The 15,065-nt window shown below is 50.0% G+C and overlaps 1 protein-coding gene across 4 annotated transcripts in view; it reads right to left on the reverse strand.

Moving 5' to 3' along the window:
• Positions 1 to 6,792: 6,792 nt before the first annotated feature.
• Positions 6,793 to 15,065, reverse strand: part of PTPN5 (protein tyrosine phosphatase non-receptor type 5) — a 70,100-nt gene continuing 61,827 nt past the window's right edge. For all 4 annotated transcript variants that reach the window (XM_049781031.1, XM_049781028.1, XM_049781029.1 and 1 more), the window contains 6 exons: positions 11,630 to 11,709; positions 11,326 to 11,463; positions 10,511 to 10,621; positions 7,883 to 8,043; positions 7,661 to 7,774; positions 6,793 to 7,399 (listed from right to left, as the gene is read on the reverse strand). In XM_049781031.1, the coding sequence (XP_049636988.1) occupies positions 7,306 to 7,399; positions 7,661 to 7,774; positions 7,883 to 8,043; positions 10,511 to 10,621; positions 11,326 to 11,463; positions 11,630 to 11,709 (698 nt within the window). In that variant the 3' untranslated portion in view covers positions 6,793 to 7,305. The remainder of the gene's footprint in view (positions 7,400 to 7,660; positions 7,775 to 7,882; positions 8,044 to 10,510; positions 10,622 to 11,325; positions 11,464 to 11,629; positions 11,710 to 15,065) is intronic.

The following is a 15,065-nucleotide window of genomic DNA, read 5'->3' on the forward strand; positions in this document are numbered from 1 at the left end:
TGATCCTCTAACCCTGCCAAGGGTAATCCCTGAGTGCAGAGCCAGGAGTAAGCTCTAAACATAGCCAGATGTGACTAAACACAAAACAACAAAACTCAAACCAAACCAAAACAAGCAATCTCCTCCCAATCCCCAAAATATAAAGTAACAAAAATTTTGTTGACAAGTATTACTCTTGATTCATGGAGCCTTTTTCCTGTAACAGGAATTGTGCAAAGTATATTTTAGATATTATGTGACTTAATCCTTATAACATCCTAGTGAAACAGCTGTCTTCAAACTCCCCAGAATCTGGAACCATAATGATGGGACAGTGAGTAGGGTATTTGCTTTGCATTGAGTCAGACCCAAGTTCAATTCTTTAGCACTGACAGGATTGATCCCTGAGCAGAGAGCCAGGGACTAACTCCTGACCACCAGCAGAGCCCCTAAACAAAACAAAACAAAACAAAGACACTTAGAATCTGAAGGACTGACACGAGAAAAATGTGTTAGGAATATCTGCTTTTATTTATTTGTTTTGGTTCTGAAGTCACACTGACAGTGCTCAGGAGCTGTCCCTAGCTCAGTACTCTAGGGTTGCTTCTGGAAATAGGTGGAGCCTAGATGCCAGACTCTTGCACGCAAAGCATGTGCTCCAACCTGTTGAGCTGTCTCTTCTGTCCAAGGCGCCTTGCCTTTAAATAATGACCAGAGGCCTCACCAAGAATGCTTTTTATTTGACCTCTATGACATTTTTTTTGTTTAAAGTAGCCAACAGAATTCTGAGATTATGGTGGAGGGAAATGGACACTCTGATGGCCTGTGTGGTTTTGGAATAACCTTGTATATTGCTTGTATATTGTCAAGAACAGTACTGTACATCATGATGTTTCAAATAAAAATTATTATTTTTTTCAAATAAAAATTATTAAAAATAAAAAAATAATTAAAAATGAAATAAAGTAAAAATAAAATAAACAAAATAAAAACTGAAATGAAAGAAAGTAATCATTGAGAGATTTCACATAACATTTCAGATTCCCAAACCTTAGTATTGAAGTTGCATTCTCATATGTCAATGTCAATACGAAGGGGACGGAAGTTGTCTCTTTATTTTTATTTATTTATTTATTTATTTATTTATTTATTTATTTATTTATTTATTGGTTTTGGTCACACCCAGCGGTGCTCAGGGGTTACTCCTAGCTCTGGCTCAGCTCCTGGCAGGCTGGGGGAACCATCTGGGATGCCAGGATTTGAATCACCGTCTTTCTGCATGCAAGGCAAACGCCTTACCTCCATGCTATCTCTCCAGCCCTGAGTTGTCTCTTTAGGTAGGTCCCATCTCCCACATTTCACCTCAGTCTTGCTTTTGCATTTGTGTTTCCTGCCTGGGCCCTGTTGATCATTGGTTTCCAATTCTGAGAGCACAATAGTGATTCTGGCAGACACGAAAAACAATAACAAATACAATTGATTGAACGATCTGGGCTGAGACACTTCTTCATTCTCACTTCAACTGCTTCTCAGATGATTAATGTGTAGTCAAGTCTCACAGGGATCGCAACTTTTGGTCTCATGTCCCAGGCGAGACCTCACTGAGCATGAGCAGTCAGTTTTTAAATGACTCCCACCCTGGGAGGACTGAATATTCTGGTTTCTGACCATCTTTTAGCCCCCTTTGCCTGACTAATGTAATCTTTTCTTTTTGAAGAATTAATTTTTCTCAGCTTTCTCTCGGATCTGCCCTCCCTTAAGCCTGCCTGCCACCCCAAGGGCTGAAAGCATGGAAATTTGAGGCCAATTGTTTGTCTGCTCATCCTCTCTCCTGTTTGGTAAACGGAGCAGGATCAGCATTACTCATAGCTTCCTCTCCAACTTCCTCCATTATTGAAATTCTATCAGCAGAGATCCGTGATATGCCTGTGACTTTGTTCTCAAGCAATTAAGACTTAATCCATCACAACATGGTATTGGTATCTATGTTATTGGTTATTTTATCTGTGGGTGAACATCAACAGGCTCCTGAGGGCTCAGGAGAAGCAAAGACGGTAACCCATGGAGTGGGTATAGAGGAAGAAAGACTGTGCCTTCCAATCCCCTGCCCCACCTCCCTCACCCCACTCTTTTTGCCTCCTACAGCCTTGGTTGTCTTGGAGAAGGTCTGTATGTGGGCGGTGGAGCTGGAGAACTCCATGGCTGGTGAATGGTTGTCACAGTAACGGCAGGCGTGGGCACTCACCTGGGAGGACCAGAGAGATGCTGAGGCCAAGAAAGACAGAGAAAGGAGTAGGTAGGAGAGAAATGTGTGTGTGTGTGTGTGTGTGTGTGTGTGTGTGTGTGTGTGTGTGTGTGTGTGTGTGTGTGTGTAGGCAGAAAAGGGTCAGGTGAACCCCAGGTGTGTGTGTGTGTGTGTGTGTGTGTGTGTGTGTGTGTGTAGGCAGAAAAGGGTCAGGTGAACCCCAGGGGTTGGGGTTCTCTGTGCATGGAATAGTTGAGGAGGTGGGGTTCTCTTCTCTTGGATCTTCTCTTTGTATCTTCCTTTCTCTGGAAAATTATCAAGACCAATAGGCCGCCTCCCTCCCCGCACTGAGAAACCCTCAATCCCTTGCAAGTTCTTAGAAGGGGAAGGCATAGGACTTAGAGTTGCCCAGTGTGCCAAGTCAAGCCCAGTGGGAACTCCGAATCCGTGCAGCGCTGTGGAGCTGAGTGCAATGTAGGATGCTTCAGCCCAGGGAGTAAAGGCAGACCTAGAAGGAACATTCTGAGCGGCAGAGGCAGCACAGCACATTTCCAGCTTTTACATTTGTAAAATGAAAAAGCCAGAGACTTATTTCTTAGACCTTTATTTTTTTGAATTTATGTAATTTAATCATGGTTAAAGAATAGAACAACATTAAAAAACTCTAAAAAGGCCCAGGAAGGGGCTGGAGAGATAGCATGAAGGTAAGGCATTTGCCTTGCATGCAGAAGGTCAGTGGTACAAATCCCGACATCCTATAGGGTTCCCTGAGCCTGACAGGAGAAATTTCTGAGCATAGAGCCAGGAGTAACCCCTGAGCGATGCCAGGTGTGACCCCAAAACAAAACAAACAAACAAACAAAAGGCCCAGGCAGGTGTCCAGGCTCTTTATATAGCTTTATCATGCAAATATTGATGATTTTTGTTCCTCCCTTCCCTTCCCTTTCTTTCTTTCTTTCTTTCTTTCTTTCTTTCTTTCTTTCTTTCTTTCTTTCTTTCTTTCTTTCTTTCTTTCTTTCTTTCTTTCTTTCTTTCTTTCTTTCTTCTTTCTTTCTTTCTTTCTTTCTTTCTTTCTTTCTTTCTTTCTTTCTTTCTTTCTTTCTTTCTTTCTTTCTTTCTTTCTTTCTTTCTTTCTTTCTTTCTTTCTTTCTTTCTTTCTTTCTTTCTTTCTTTCTTTCTTTCCTTCCTTTTCTTTTCTTTTTCTTTTCTTTCTGGTTTTTGGGTCACACCCGGCAGTGCTCAGGGGTTTTTCCTGGCTCCGTGCTCAGAAATTGCTCCTGGCAGGCACGGGGGACCATATGGGACACCGGGATTCGAAATGATGACCTTCTGGATGAAAGGTAAACGCCTTGCCTCCATGTTATCTCTCCGGCCCCTCCCTTCCCTTTCTTTTTTTTTTTTTTTTTTTTTGTGGTTTTTGGGTCACACCCGGCAGTGCTCAGGGTTACTCCTGGCTCCATGCTCAGAAATTGCTCCTGGCAGGCACGGGGGACCATATGGGACGCTGGGATTCGAACCGATGACCTCTTGCATGAAAGGCAAACGCCTTACCTCCATGCTATCTCTCCAGCCCCTCCCTTCCCTTTCTTTATTATTATATTTTGTTTTGTTTTGGGTGTCACATCTGGATTTCTCAGGGCTTACTCCTGGCTCTGCATTCAAGGGTCAGTCCTGGAGGGGTTTGGACGACAATATCAGATACCAGGATCTAACCTGGGTTGACCACAAGCAAAAGAAGTGCTCTACTGCTGCATTATTGCTCTGGCCTCTTTGTCTCCCTTTTTCACACACAAGTCAGCCTAGAGTATGTAAGTTCAGCCTTTTCTTTTTCACTAAATATATTCTGGAAATCCTTATCCCCCTTCTTTTTTGTTTTTGGGGGCTATACCTTGATGATGCTGGAGGCTATCATGGTTCAGTGCTTGCAGTTCTTCCTTGCTGTGCCTGGGGAAGTATGTGGTGCCAGGACAAAACCCAGCACTCCCACATGCCAAGCCTGTCTGCCAGTCCTTTGTGCCATCTCCTTGGCTGTCCTGGAGATTTTTCCATTCCAGTTCACAAAGAGTTTCATCATGTTAACAGACCCACAATATTCCAACCAGCGGAAGTAGCTGTCACTTTGTGTATGAGCAGTGGTTTTGTTTGTTTTGGCCTTCCAAACAGTGCTTAGAGTCAGATTCCAGTCTCAGTCAATTGGGCCTGTGGTTCAGTGTTCTGACCCAAGTGGTGCTGGGAGCCACCAAAGTTACCTTGGTAGTGCTGGAGGCCATGTAGGAACCAAACTCAGCAAGTATCTGTGACCCAGGAATGATCTCCCTGGTACTAGCATGTCAGTTTTTGTTTAACTTTTAGTTTTTTTTTTTTTTTTTTTGGTTTTTGGGCCACACCCCGCGGTGCTCAGGGGTTACTCCTGGCTATCTGCTCAGAAATAGCTCCTGGCAGGCACGGGGGACCATATGGGACACCGGGATTCGAACCAACCACCTTTGGTCCTGGATCGGCTGTTTGCAAGGCAAACACCGCTGTGCTATCTTTCCAGGCCCTAACTTAGTTTTTTTGGTCACATGTGCCAATACTCAGGTATCATTCCTGCTTCCCAGAAAGGGGTAGCTGGGAAGGGATGAAAAGAGGGTCTGTGAGGGTGTCACTTGCATACCCCGTGGAGCACGATGTGACTGGCTATGTGCCTATACAGCCTGTGGGACCTTGCTGTCCCTCCTCTCCCCCCAGGCAGAGGGGAAACTACCAGCTCTGCTCCTGCTCTCCATCCCTGTTCTGTGAGGAGGCAGGAGGATGGCCACCGTCTGGAGAGGCTCTGTGTGAAGGGCTAGAGAGTTCCTGGTCAATCCCAGCTACCCAGGTTATTGTTTCCTAGCAATGTTCAGGGGACTGTATGGTGTGCCAGAAGTTGATCTCAAATTGACTTATTGCAAGGCAAGTGCCTTAACCTCTGTGCTATCTTTCTTGCTCTTGTTTTTGTTTGTTTGTTTGTTTGTTTTTGGGTCACACCGGGCTGCGCTCAGAAATCGCCCCCAGCAGGCTCGGGGGACCATATGGGATGCCGGGACTCGAATCACTGTCCTTCTGCATCAAGGCAAACGCCCTACCTCCATGCTATCTGTCTGACCTCTCTTGCTCCTGTTTTTTTTTTTTTGGTTTTTGGGCCACACCTGGTGACACTCAGGGGTTACTCCTGGCTATGTGCTCAGAAGTCGCTCCTGGCTTGGGGGACCATATGGGACGCCGGGGAACCGCAGTCCATCCAAGGCTAGTGCAGGCAAAGCAGGCACCTTACCTCTAGCGCCACCGCCCGGCCCCCTGTTTTTTTTTTTTTTTTTTTTTTTTCTCTTTGGATCACATCTTCATGCCTGGCCCCTCATCAACCTGCCCAGGTAGATTCTGGTACCGATTGACTGCTGATGACCTCCCTCTTGTAGCGGGGAAACCTTGCCCATCAGTAGAGGATCAGAGCTTTGCTACTGTGTCCTGGGGATGAGGTGAGAATCATGCATGAAGGTTGGGGTTGGCTCAGGGCCTGTACCTACATGCTGAGTCTCCAGGCCCCTGGAAGAGGCTCCCCTTAGCCATTGACCTTACAAAGGAGACTGCACAGGGGTGGTAATTGGGCTGACCAAGGACAGGCATGTGTGTGGTGGTGGTGGTGGTGGTGGATGGTGGTGTCTGTGTGTGTGTGTGTGTGTGTGTGTGTGAGATTTGAATGTCCTCCCCTGTTGTTGTAGCACTAGTCTCTGGCCTGTTTGTGGAAGCTGGTGACTTTGCTTCCTAAAAAGCACACCTATCTCTCACTGTTCTTGAGGCTTTCCTGGCCCAGGGCTCCTGCCTGAACAGGTATGCCGGTGTGAGAGCCTCCTGCCAAACTGGCTTTGACTTTAAATTTGGATTCATGCTCTACTTTCAATGCCCACCAGGGTGGGTAAGGGAGCGCGACGGCCAGGTTCTGTCCCTGGGTGCACGTGAGCATGTGTTTGCGTTCAGGTGTGTGCACCCTTGTGCATATACTTGTGTATGTGCATACATGTAAATGTGTGTGTGCAGACATACATGTACATGCACCTGGGTCCTAGGGGGAAGGGCCTTGAGAGATACATGAAGGTACGGGGAGAGAGCAGAGGCAAACCAGCCAGACGCGGGAGGTCACTTTTGCTCAAAATGCTGTTTATTGCTCTATTCAGTAACCACGAGCAAATTATAAAAAGACACCCAATGTCTGTCTGCCGTGGAATAAATATTTAAAGTCAGCAATAAAAACACGTGGCTCCAAGAGAACACAGGTGGCCAGGAGGCATGCAGGCCTTGCCGAGGGGCGCTCAGCACACGCGTGGACACGGGACACGCAGAGCAACAGGCACACAGCGAAGGGGTGGGGGTGGGAGGGCTCCCTGCAGGCACAGGAAGATGCTTCACACAGACCCAGGTGGGTGAGTCCCCACAGTCGAAGCTTCACCCCTCTCGCCCCAACTTGGTCCTCTGGGGTCACCAAGGCTCTCTAATCTGCTCCCCCCAAACCTCACAGGCCATGGGAAAGCATCTGATGCCCAGAGCCACCTCCTTGCACTCTCCAGGAGGTTTCTGTGCATCACCCAGGGACTTCCCGTGCAGGCGCTAAGGCCTCCCCTGGAACCTACAGCTGGGGGAAACCACACGCCGCCCACTCAGGGGCATGGAGCTCGTGGCCCTCTCCCAGGCCGGGGAGACACAGTGTCCGGTTCAGACGGCAGAGGTGGACGGACAGACAGAACAGGCTGCGGAGGACACTTGGGCTGCAGCACGGCGTGGACACGTTTGGATCAAGTAGCGCCCGAACCGTCGTTAAAAACCGAGGCCCCGGGTTTGTGTGTTGTGGGTCAGAACCCCAGGACCCAGGCCTGGAACATCCGCCCCTGGCCCCTACTCCCCTCCCCGATATGTACAGAAGGAAGAGCTGTGTGGGGGCAGAGAGGACACCCACAGAAGGGAAGGAAGCAAAGGGAAGGGGCAGGAGAAGGAGCAGGATGGCTGGGGGGTCAGAGCCCAGACTCTGCTGGAATCTGGGGATGGGGGATGCCCGAGGAGTGTGGGGGTCACTCTGGGGTCGGGCGGGACAGCTGCTTCTCATAGAGGCTCATGACGTGGTGCACGAACTGGTACTGCTCGCACGTCTGGATCATGCCACCCCTGTGGGGTCAAGAGGCAAGTGGGGTGGGGGTGGGGTTACCAGGTTGAGAAGACAAAGACACGGCCACAGCACCAGCAGGCACTCAAGGTACACTTGAGGCCTTGGCACTGTGGCAGAGATCGCAGGGACACAGGAGCCCAGCTATGCCCTGGCTTGTCTGCTCCTTCCTTCTTGTGCAGCCAGCAGGAAGCAAGCCTCTACCTCATCTCACCCAAACCCTCCATGCCCACCTACCCGCCCATGCCCATGCCTGGGCCCACCTGTCCTGCCGGAGCTGGCATGTGATCTTGAGGATGTCCACCACGCCCTCCCGCCGCAGCTGCTGGCAGCAGATACTGGTGGCGATGAAGCAGCCGGTCCTGCCGATGCCCGCGCTGAGGGCCAAGGAGGGCAAGGCAGGGCACAGTGGGTCAGAGCAGGTGCAGAGCACTCAGAGGCTGTGCTGCCCGACCCCCCTGCCAGGGCTGACCGGGAGGACCCACCTGCAATGGACCACGATGGGGGCACAGCGGGGCCCCTCCTGCTGGGCTGCCTCCTCCACCTCTTGCACCAGGTGCAGGAGTGGGGGCGCCCGGTCGGGGGTCTTCTGGTCGGGCCAGGACGTGAACCAGTAATGCTTCAGGCTTCGCTCTTCTGTCCCACTCTGTCCAGGAGACAGGAGCCCACCCCAAAGACATGTGAGCCCCCTGGGCCCACAGGCGAGAGGTGGAGACATGATTGAAAGGAGGGGGTCGGGGAGCATCCTGGCCTCACCTCCCCACTGCCCACCTGCCCCAGAGGGGGAGACCAGAGGAAGTGTAGCAGTGAATAGAGCTGTCTCTGCATCTCCATGGTGGTCCAAGAAGGTGAGGTGTTCCTTCTTCAGGGTATGCCTGGCTTCCTTCTCTAAAAAAGCAGCCTGGGCAACCTCAGACATATCCTCAGAGCTTCCAGGACACTTTGCATGACCCCAGGTGAGTGCTGGGCTTGTCTTGCACCCCACAACTTCCTTCCACTCTGACTCTAGCATCTCTGACTCTGGCCTTTCCCTGCACTGTCTGTCCCCTCCAGTCCCCACCTCAGCAGTCGAAAGTCTATTTGTAACACATTCTGGGGAGGCTGTTGTCCAGCTCAAATCCCTTCCATCACTTTGTTCTCCAAATAAAATCCATCCTTCAGCCTGGCAACTCATTCTCAGTTGAAATGTTGAGTTACTCTGCCTCCTTGTACAGCTGCTCTCATGTGCCACCCCCCAAAAGAAAAAAGAACCTAAGAACCTTTGCCTCTTTTGGTTTTCCCAACTGTACTGTCTTCTAGGTCCTCGCTTTTCTTTTCTTTCTATACCTCGTTCTCTCTCTCTCCTTTTCTCTCTTCCTCTCTTCCTCCCTCTCTCCTTCCCTCTTTCCCTCCCTCTTTCTCCCTCTCTCCCCCTCTCTTCCTCTCTCTCTCTCTTCCTCTCTCTGTCTCTTTGTCTCTCTCTCTCTCTTCCTCTCTCTCTCTGTCTCTTTGTCTCTCTCTCTCTCCTTGTGAGCCTCTCCTCAGCTCCTATTCTTCCTTCAAAATTCCAACATAACACCACCACTCCAGGAAGTCCTCCCTGAACACAGCCAACTAGCAAAGTGTTCCTTCTGGGTCCTTACCTATCTCTATCTCAGTACTTACTGTTTTCTGGGTGCTCCTTAAGGAGAAAGTCCAGCAGCTCACTGCTCCTAGTGCCCAACCCAGGCCCTGGGCAGGTGCTTGTCAAAGTTTCTGGACAGAAACTTCATCAGACCCCAGTTGTCCTGGTTCTTTCACCAGCCCTGTGGCACTCAACTCAGCTTCTCTTTCTGGGGAGATCGGAAATTGCTTCCTTGGGTCCCTGTGTTATTTGTTGGTGGCAATTACGCCAGATGGCCCCCCTCCACAGCCTCCCACCCCCATGTCCTACCTCACTCTATCCCCTGGAAGGTCTGTATTTCAGAACTGTGAATGTGGACACTGCTGGGGGATCTGCCCTGTCCCTCTCCAGAGGAACGCAGTCCAGAGGGGGATCCTTGGCTAGACCCTTGAGCTTGAGACCCAAGAAAGACAGTTTACCAGTACCTGATCACTTCTAGTCTTTAAAGGTTTTACTCCTTCCTCTACACTTAGGAATTACTCCTGGCTGTGCTTGGGAGACCATATATGATGCCAGGGATCAATCTTGGTTGGCTTGTGCAAGGCAAATGCCCTACCTACTGTACTATCACTGTGCCCCCAGAATTCATCATTTCTTAAATTGATGAAATAATTTTCTTGCTTCCTAAGACTTTTGATTCTTTAAAGAACAGCATCTTCCTTAAGAGGAGACTGATTTGAAGCTGGAGCGACAGTACAGAAGGCAAGTTGCTTGCTTTGCACACAGCAGACCAGGTTCGATCCCCAGCATCCCATATGGATCTGAACACTGCGGAGTGATACCTGAGCAGAGAGTAAACCTTGAGCATCACTGGGTGTGGCCCTCGAAACAAGAGAACCCTCCTCCTTCTTCCCAGAAAGGAGACTATTCTCTTGAATCCTAGGGAATAGTGTTTGCTTTTATGCTGAGCCTGGAAGAAACACAACTTCAGGGTGGGAGGACAGCTACCCCACTCTTCTGGACCGTTTTACATTGCTCATATTTTGCATGTATCCTCCGCTTCCAGCTTTCCTCTCCCTCCCCATTTTTTTCTTTCCTTTCCATAATTACAAATCTCTCTATGCCAAATGCAGCAGGGAGTGCCTGCCCTCTGGTGGACACATCAGGCATTACAGGCCAGGATGTTTCCAGTTGGGATCCTAACATGACAGTGAACTGACCTTCACTTCTAAGGGCAGTGCTGGAGGCGACTGAAGTCCCACAGTTTTGGCTTTGGATGCTTTTGAAGCATGGCTTAGGGGGGGTGGGGCATTAGGAATGACAGTCTAGACTCAAAGAGAGCCCAAAAGCTTAAAGTGCAACTGAGCTTTGGTGCTGCTGGCTCTCTGCAATGATTATTTCCTCCCTCATGCCTGCTTATCAGTGAATTCTGGAAGCAACACAGGCTTAATTCCAGCGCCTGGGTCTTGCTCTCCATGGTTTACCCACCGAGTCCCTGTCCCCAGGCCCACAGTCCAGTCCCAGGCCTCACCCTGAGGGAGATGAGCCGCAGCCTGTAATCGTCTGTGTGGATGACTTGGCACACCGTGACCTCCACACTGTCATACATCGCCTGCTCCTCTGGCCAGTACTCGGTGCATTTCTGCAGGGGTTCACATTTGGTTGTGAGACGCTTTCTGCCCCCCAACCACACGCTCCCCAACACCCCCTCTAGGTTTCATGGAAAAAGAGACTACCAAAATCGGTTGAGATCTAAGCCTCCGAACCTGCAAGTTATTTCCTCATCACTGAGCCTCAGTTTGCATATCTGGAGGACGGAAGTGATGCCCATGGTGAAGGACTTGTCTCTGGTTGGCCCTAACAAGTTGCTTTTATTAAGGTCAGAGGCACTTGGGGGGAGGGAGAGAGGGAGATGGAGAGAGAGATAAAAAGAGAGAGGGAGAGAGGAGAGGGAGGGAAAGATAGGGAGGGAGGGAGGGAAAAGGGAAGGAGGGAGGGAAGGAGAGAGAGAAGAGAGAGAGAGAAAAGAGAAGAGAAAGAAGAGAGAGAAAGAGAGTGAGAGAGAGAGAGAAGAGGGGTTAAAGTGCCTGTCTTGCAAGTGGCTACCTCCAGCTTACTCTTCAGCATCACTGGTCTGGCCCCATTCCCTCACTCTGCCCCATATTACCTGAAGAGTAATGGGGACATGAGAGCAGATCCTGCTCCCCGCTGCTGCCGGCCAACCCTCCTCCCAGAATGATCCAGTCTTTCTTGTAGAGAACATGAACATGACCAACCTCTCTGCTTGGCTGGGAGTATTAATGTGATATCAAGAAGGTTTGTAGAGGGGCAGATAGGCGCACCTACCTCGTTCATCTCTTCTATGTTGGTGATCATGACAATGATGGGTGTCTGCTCCTGCCACACCATGCGCCAGAAGTCCCCGACTGTGCTGACGATGGGCCCCTGTGTGGCGATGTACACCTTCTCTTCCCCACCATAGCCCTGCAGCCAGCAAAGGGCAGCTGTCAAAGCCAGGTATAGGTTCCTGGGCCCAGGCTCTTTTCTCCAGGGCATCTGGCAGGAGCATGAGGACTTGAGGCCCAAGCTGGAGGTCAGATCTTGTGAATCAGGCCTCTCTTTTAGGCAGGGCTCGGGCGGGAGCACTTACCCGGATGTAGTTGGCATTGATGTAGGAACTCAGAGGGTCTTCAGGGTCTGGGGACGTCAGACACACTCTGCTGTGAGGATCTGAGGAGGAGGAGACATAATTGAGGCTGGGAGCTGGTGCAGTGCTGACTGAGTATACCTACATTATTTCTGGAACCCTTCACTGTCTCCCTTGCCTGGCCCAGCAGCAAAATATGAACACATTCCAATGGTCCACTGAGGTGGCCAGTGTCCAAGAGATGGATGTGAGAGGTCATAGGCCTCTGCTGTGTGCGATCAGGACTGAGGGGGGCCCCTAAACTCAAGATACTTCAGGTTCTGGGAAGAAGAGAGTCAAGTCCAGAGTTCCGTAGGAAATACTAATTCTGTGGACTCTACTGACACTCTTGCTGGCAAAGCAACTGACTCTGAAGCCTCAGGTTTTCTATCTGTAGTGAGTTAGAGGAGAAGATATAGTTCCCAGACTATTGAGTCTATGCCTAAGGTCTGAGGGGACAAGTAACACCATGTAGCTTGGTTGCTGTTATCTTTCCAAACCCAGTGGACCTCAGAGCTTATTTCTTGATAAGGCTCCAGGGACAATATGAGGTGCCAGGGATTGAATTGGTTGGTCATCTACAAATCAAGCACCTTAACCCCATGCTCTCTTTCTCCATCACACAACATTGCTAGCTCTTTATAAATGCAAAGGGCTGTTAGGATTGGGGACAGGAATCTGGAAAAGAATACTGGGGATAAAGGAATCAGGCTTTCCAGGTCTGACCCCAGGCAACACAGACAGACATGCTCAAAGCTGTGCATGCAGCTTTCTTTTCTCCCACTTATTCGTACATCCAAAGCGTCATCATAAAGGCCGGAACATCATGCTCTACTTCCTCTCAGGAGAATCTGCTTTGTTCCAGCGAGCCCCTCCTGTGCTGACTATGCTGCCAGCTTGCACATGGTGTGTGTGTGTGTGTGTGTGTGTGTGTGTGTGTGTGTGTGTGTGTGTGTGTGTGTGTTAGTGTATGGAGTGTTGGGAGTGGGGGAGGATGGTGGAATGGGTTGGGGAAGCCAACTCTGGCTGGGACCCTGGGGCTCTGAGTTTTCATCCACATTTATCACCAACTCACTGTCTTCCTTCTGTAGTCTGACAGGAGGGGCTAGATTCCAGGCCCTTCCAGAATGTATGGTTGGTCTGGGGTTCTCAAAGGCAAGGCCAGAATTAGTTCACAGCCTGGCTGCTGGTCTTGCAACTGACTTCAGGGCTGTGCCAGCTGGAGGCCAGTACTCTCCTTCCCTGAGTCTGGAAGCTCTGCATAACCTCACTCAGCTTAAGCAGATAGGGGAGTGACAGCCACAAGTTACCACTGCAGAGGCAGCTTCTGTTGCTGTAATGACCAAATTACCAAGTGGTTCTAGACCAGAAGTTCCCCTAAACTTGTGAGGCTCATCACTCCCTTTTCAGAAAAAAAAATGTTGGTACTTCCACGTCCAGGAAATCAAAAAGTGAACAAAGGAATGGGACTGAATTGGTAGTACAGTGAGTAGGGAGTGTGCCTTACATGCAGCCAGTCAGTGTTCAATGCCTGATATCATATACAGTCTGCAAGCACCATCGGGGGTAATTCTTGAGTGCAGAGCCAGAAATAAGCTCTAGCACCACCAGGAGTGGCCCCCAAACCAAAAAGTGAAAAAGAAAATTACCTCTCAATTATACCCAAGGTTACTATAGCACCCCCAGATTGTTCCGGTCAAATGATGCACAGGCTCTTTGTGGCCCATCTTGGTGCATGGTACTGAGCTGGAGAAGGTTCTCAGGTAAACAGTCATTACCCCACAAGTGTTGACAGGAAGGCTAGCAGGTATGGCCTGTGAGCCCTAGGCTGAGGGGTGACCTGGAGACCCACAGGTGAGAGGGAGACAGCTTCACCTGAGTCAAGGGCACTTATAGGATATGCATGGGAGGGGCAGAGCTGTGGGAGTTGAGATGCATGAGGTGAGAGATGAGGTGTGGGTGGGGACTGTTGGTAAAGGTCTCTTAAGTCAAGTTTGCCAGGTAGTTCTAACCGTCGGTATCTCAGGTGACAATGACATTTCTGGAGGAGGAGACCAACTGATTGTTTTGCCCTGCTTAGGAGACAGAGCAGAAAAGGGTCTGGCTATGGATGACTTCAGGAACCAAAAGAAAGGTTGAAGATCAGAGGCTCACAACCCCAGGTGACTCTAAACACACTGTCAATGGTGGCCCAGGAATGGGGCACTCTGGATGTCTTTTCCCTAGAAATTCCAAGAAAAGAGAGCAGGGCAGTGGGCCAAGAGGGGTCCCCTATTCACACAGGGGCAGAGCAGGGAAGTGGGTACAAAGTGCTTTCATGCATGTGGTGCAGGGCTGTCTGCTGGGTGTCCGGATTCGTGTCCTGCACCACACTGAGCCTGTGTTTAATATGCATCTTGTTCATGTGGAAATTCCCAGTCCCTGGGCAGGAGCTCAGCAAAGCTGCTGAGTGAGTGACTGAGTGAGATGAAACCTCAGGGAGTCCTGACTCTCTCCCTTGCCCAATTTTTTTTTTTTTTTTTGGTTTTTGGGTCACACCTGGCAGTGCTCAGGGGTTATTCCTGGCTCCAGGCTCAGAAATTGCTCCTGGCAGGCACAGGGGACCATATGGGGCGCCGGGATTCGAACCGATGACCTCCTGCATGAAAGGCAAACGCCTTACCTCCATGCTATCTCTCCGGCCCCCCCTTGCCCAATTTTTGAGGCACAGGTGAGCGTACTGAGCACAGATTAGATTCTCTGTTGGATTTGGGGGTCTAGAGGTTAAGGGCCTGGTTGAAGGTGCTTGAAACCTCTCATCTGTGCAGTGGGGCCCAGGTAAAGGGAGGGCCATCCTCTCCCCAACCGTGGGGTCCTCTGTGAGTGGCCATCAAAGCCCTAGTCATTAGGGTACCTGAGCCGCCCTCTCCAGGTGGCGGTAAGAAGAGGGAAGAGGTGACAGCCTTGAATAATGCATCCTGGCCTTAAATGGTGCTTTGTTTAACCGGAACTACCAGAGACAGTGTAACCATAGCAACCAGAAGTCGATATTTTAAAAGTTAAAAATAAGTCATGACATCGTACATGTTGTTGGAGATGCTGATGGCAAAACTGCTTTTAGGAAAGCCTTGCTACGCCTTACACCGAGCAGAGTAGGTTTTTGGGGAGTCACTTCCCACCAGTCACTGCCCCCCCCCCCCACTGAACTCTGGGGCTAGATTCAGCCCTTTGCAGAGATGATAAGGGACTAAGAGGGGCAGGATGAAAATAATCCTGGGCTGGAAGCAAAATTCTGTCATCTGGTATACCTGCCCCTCTCTCCCAGCTGGGGACTGTCAGCTCTCTGAAGAGCCCCTGGAAGTATCTGTGTGGGCCTCTGCCTGTGGGAAGGCTCCCCATCTGACCACCGAACCCCACAGAT

The sequence above is a fragment of the Suncus etruscus genome, chromosome 9 (assembly GCF_024139225.1).
Source record: "Suncus etruscus isolate mSunEtr1 chromosome 9, mSunEtr1.pri.cur, whole genome shotgun sequence".
NCBI lineage: Eukaryota > Metazoa > Chordata > Mammalia > Eulipotyphla > Soricidae > Suncus > Suncus etruscus.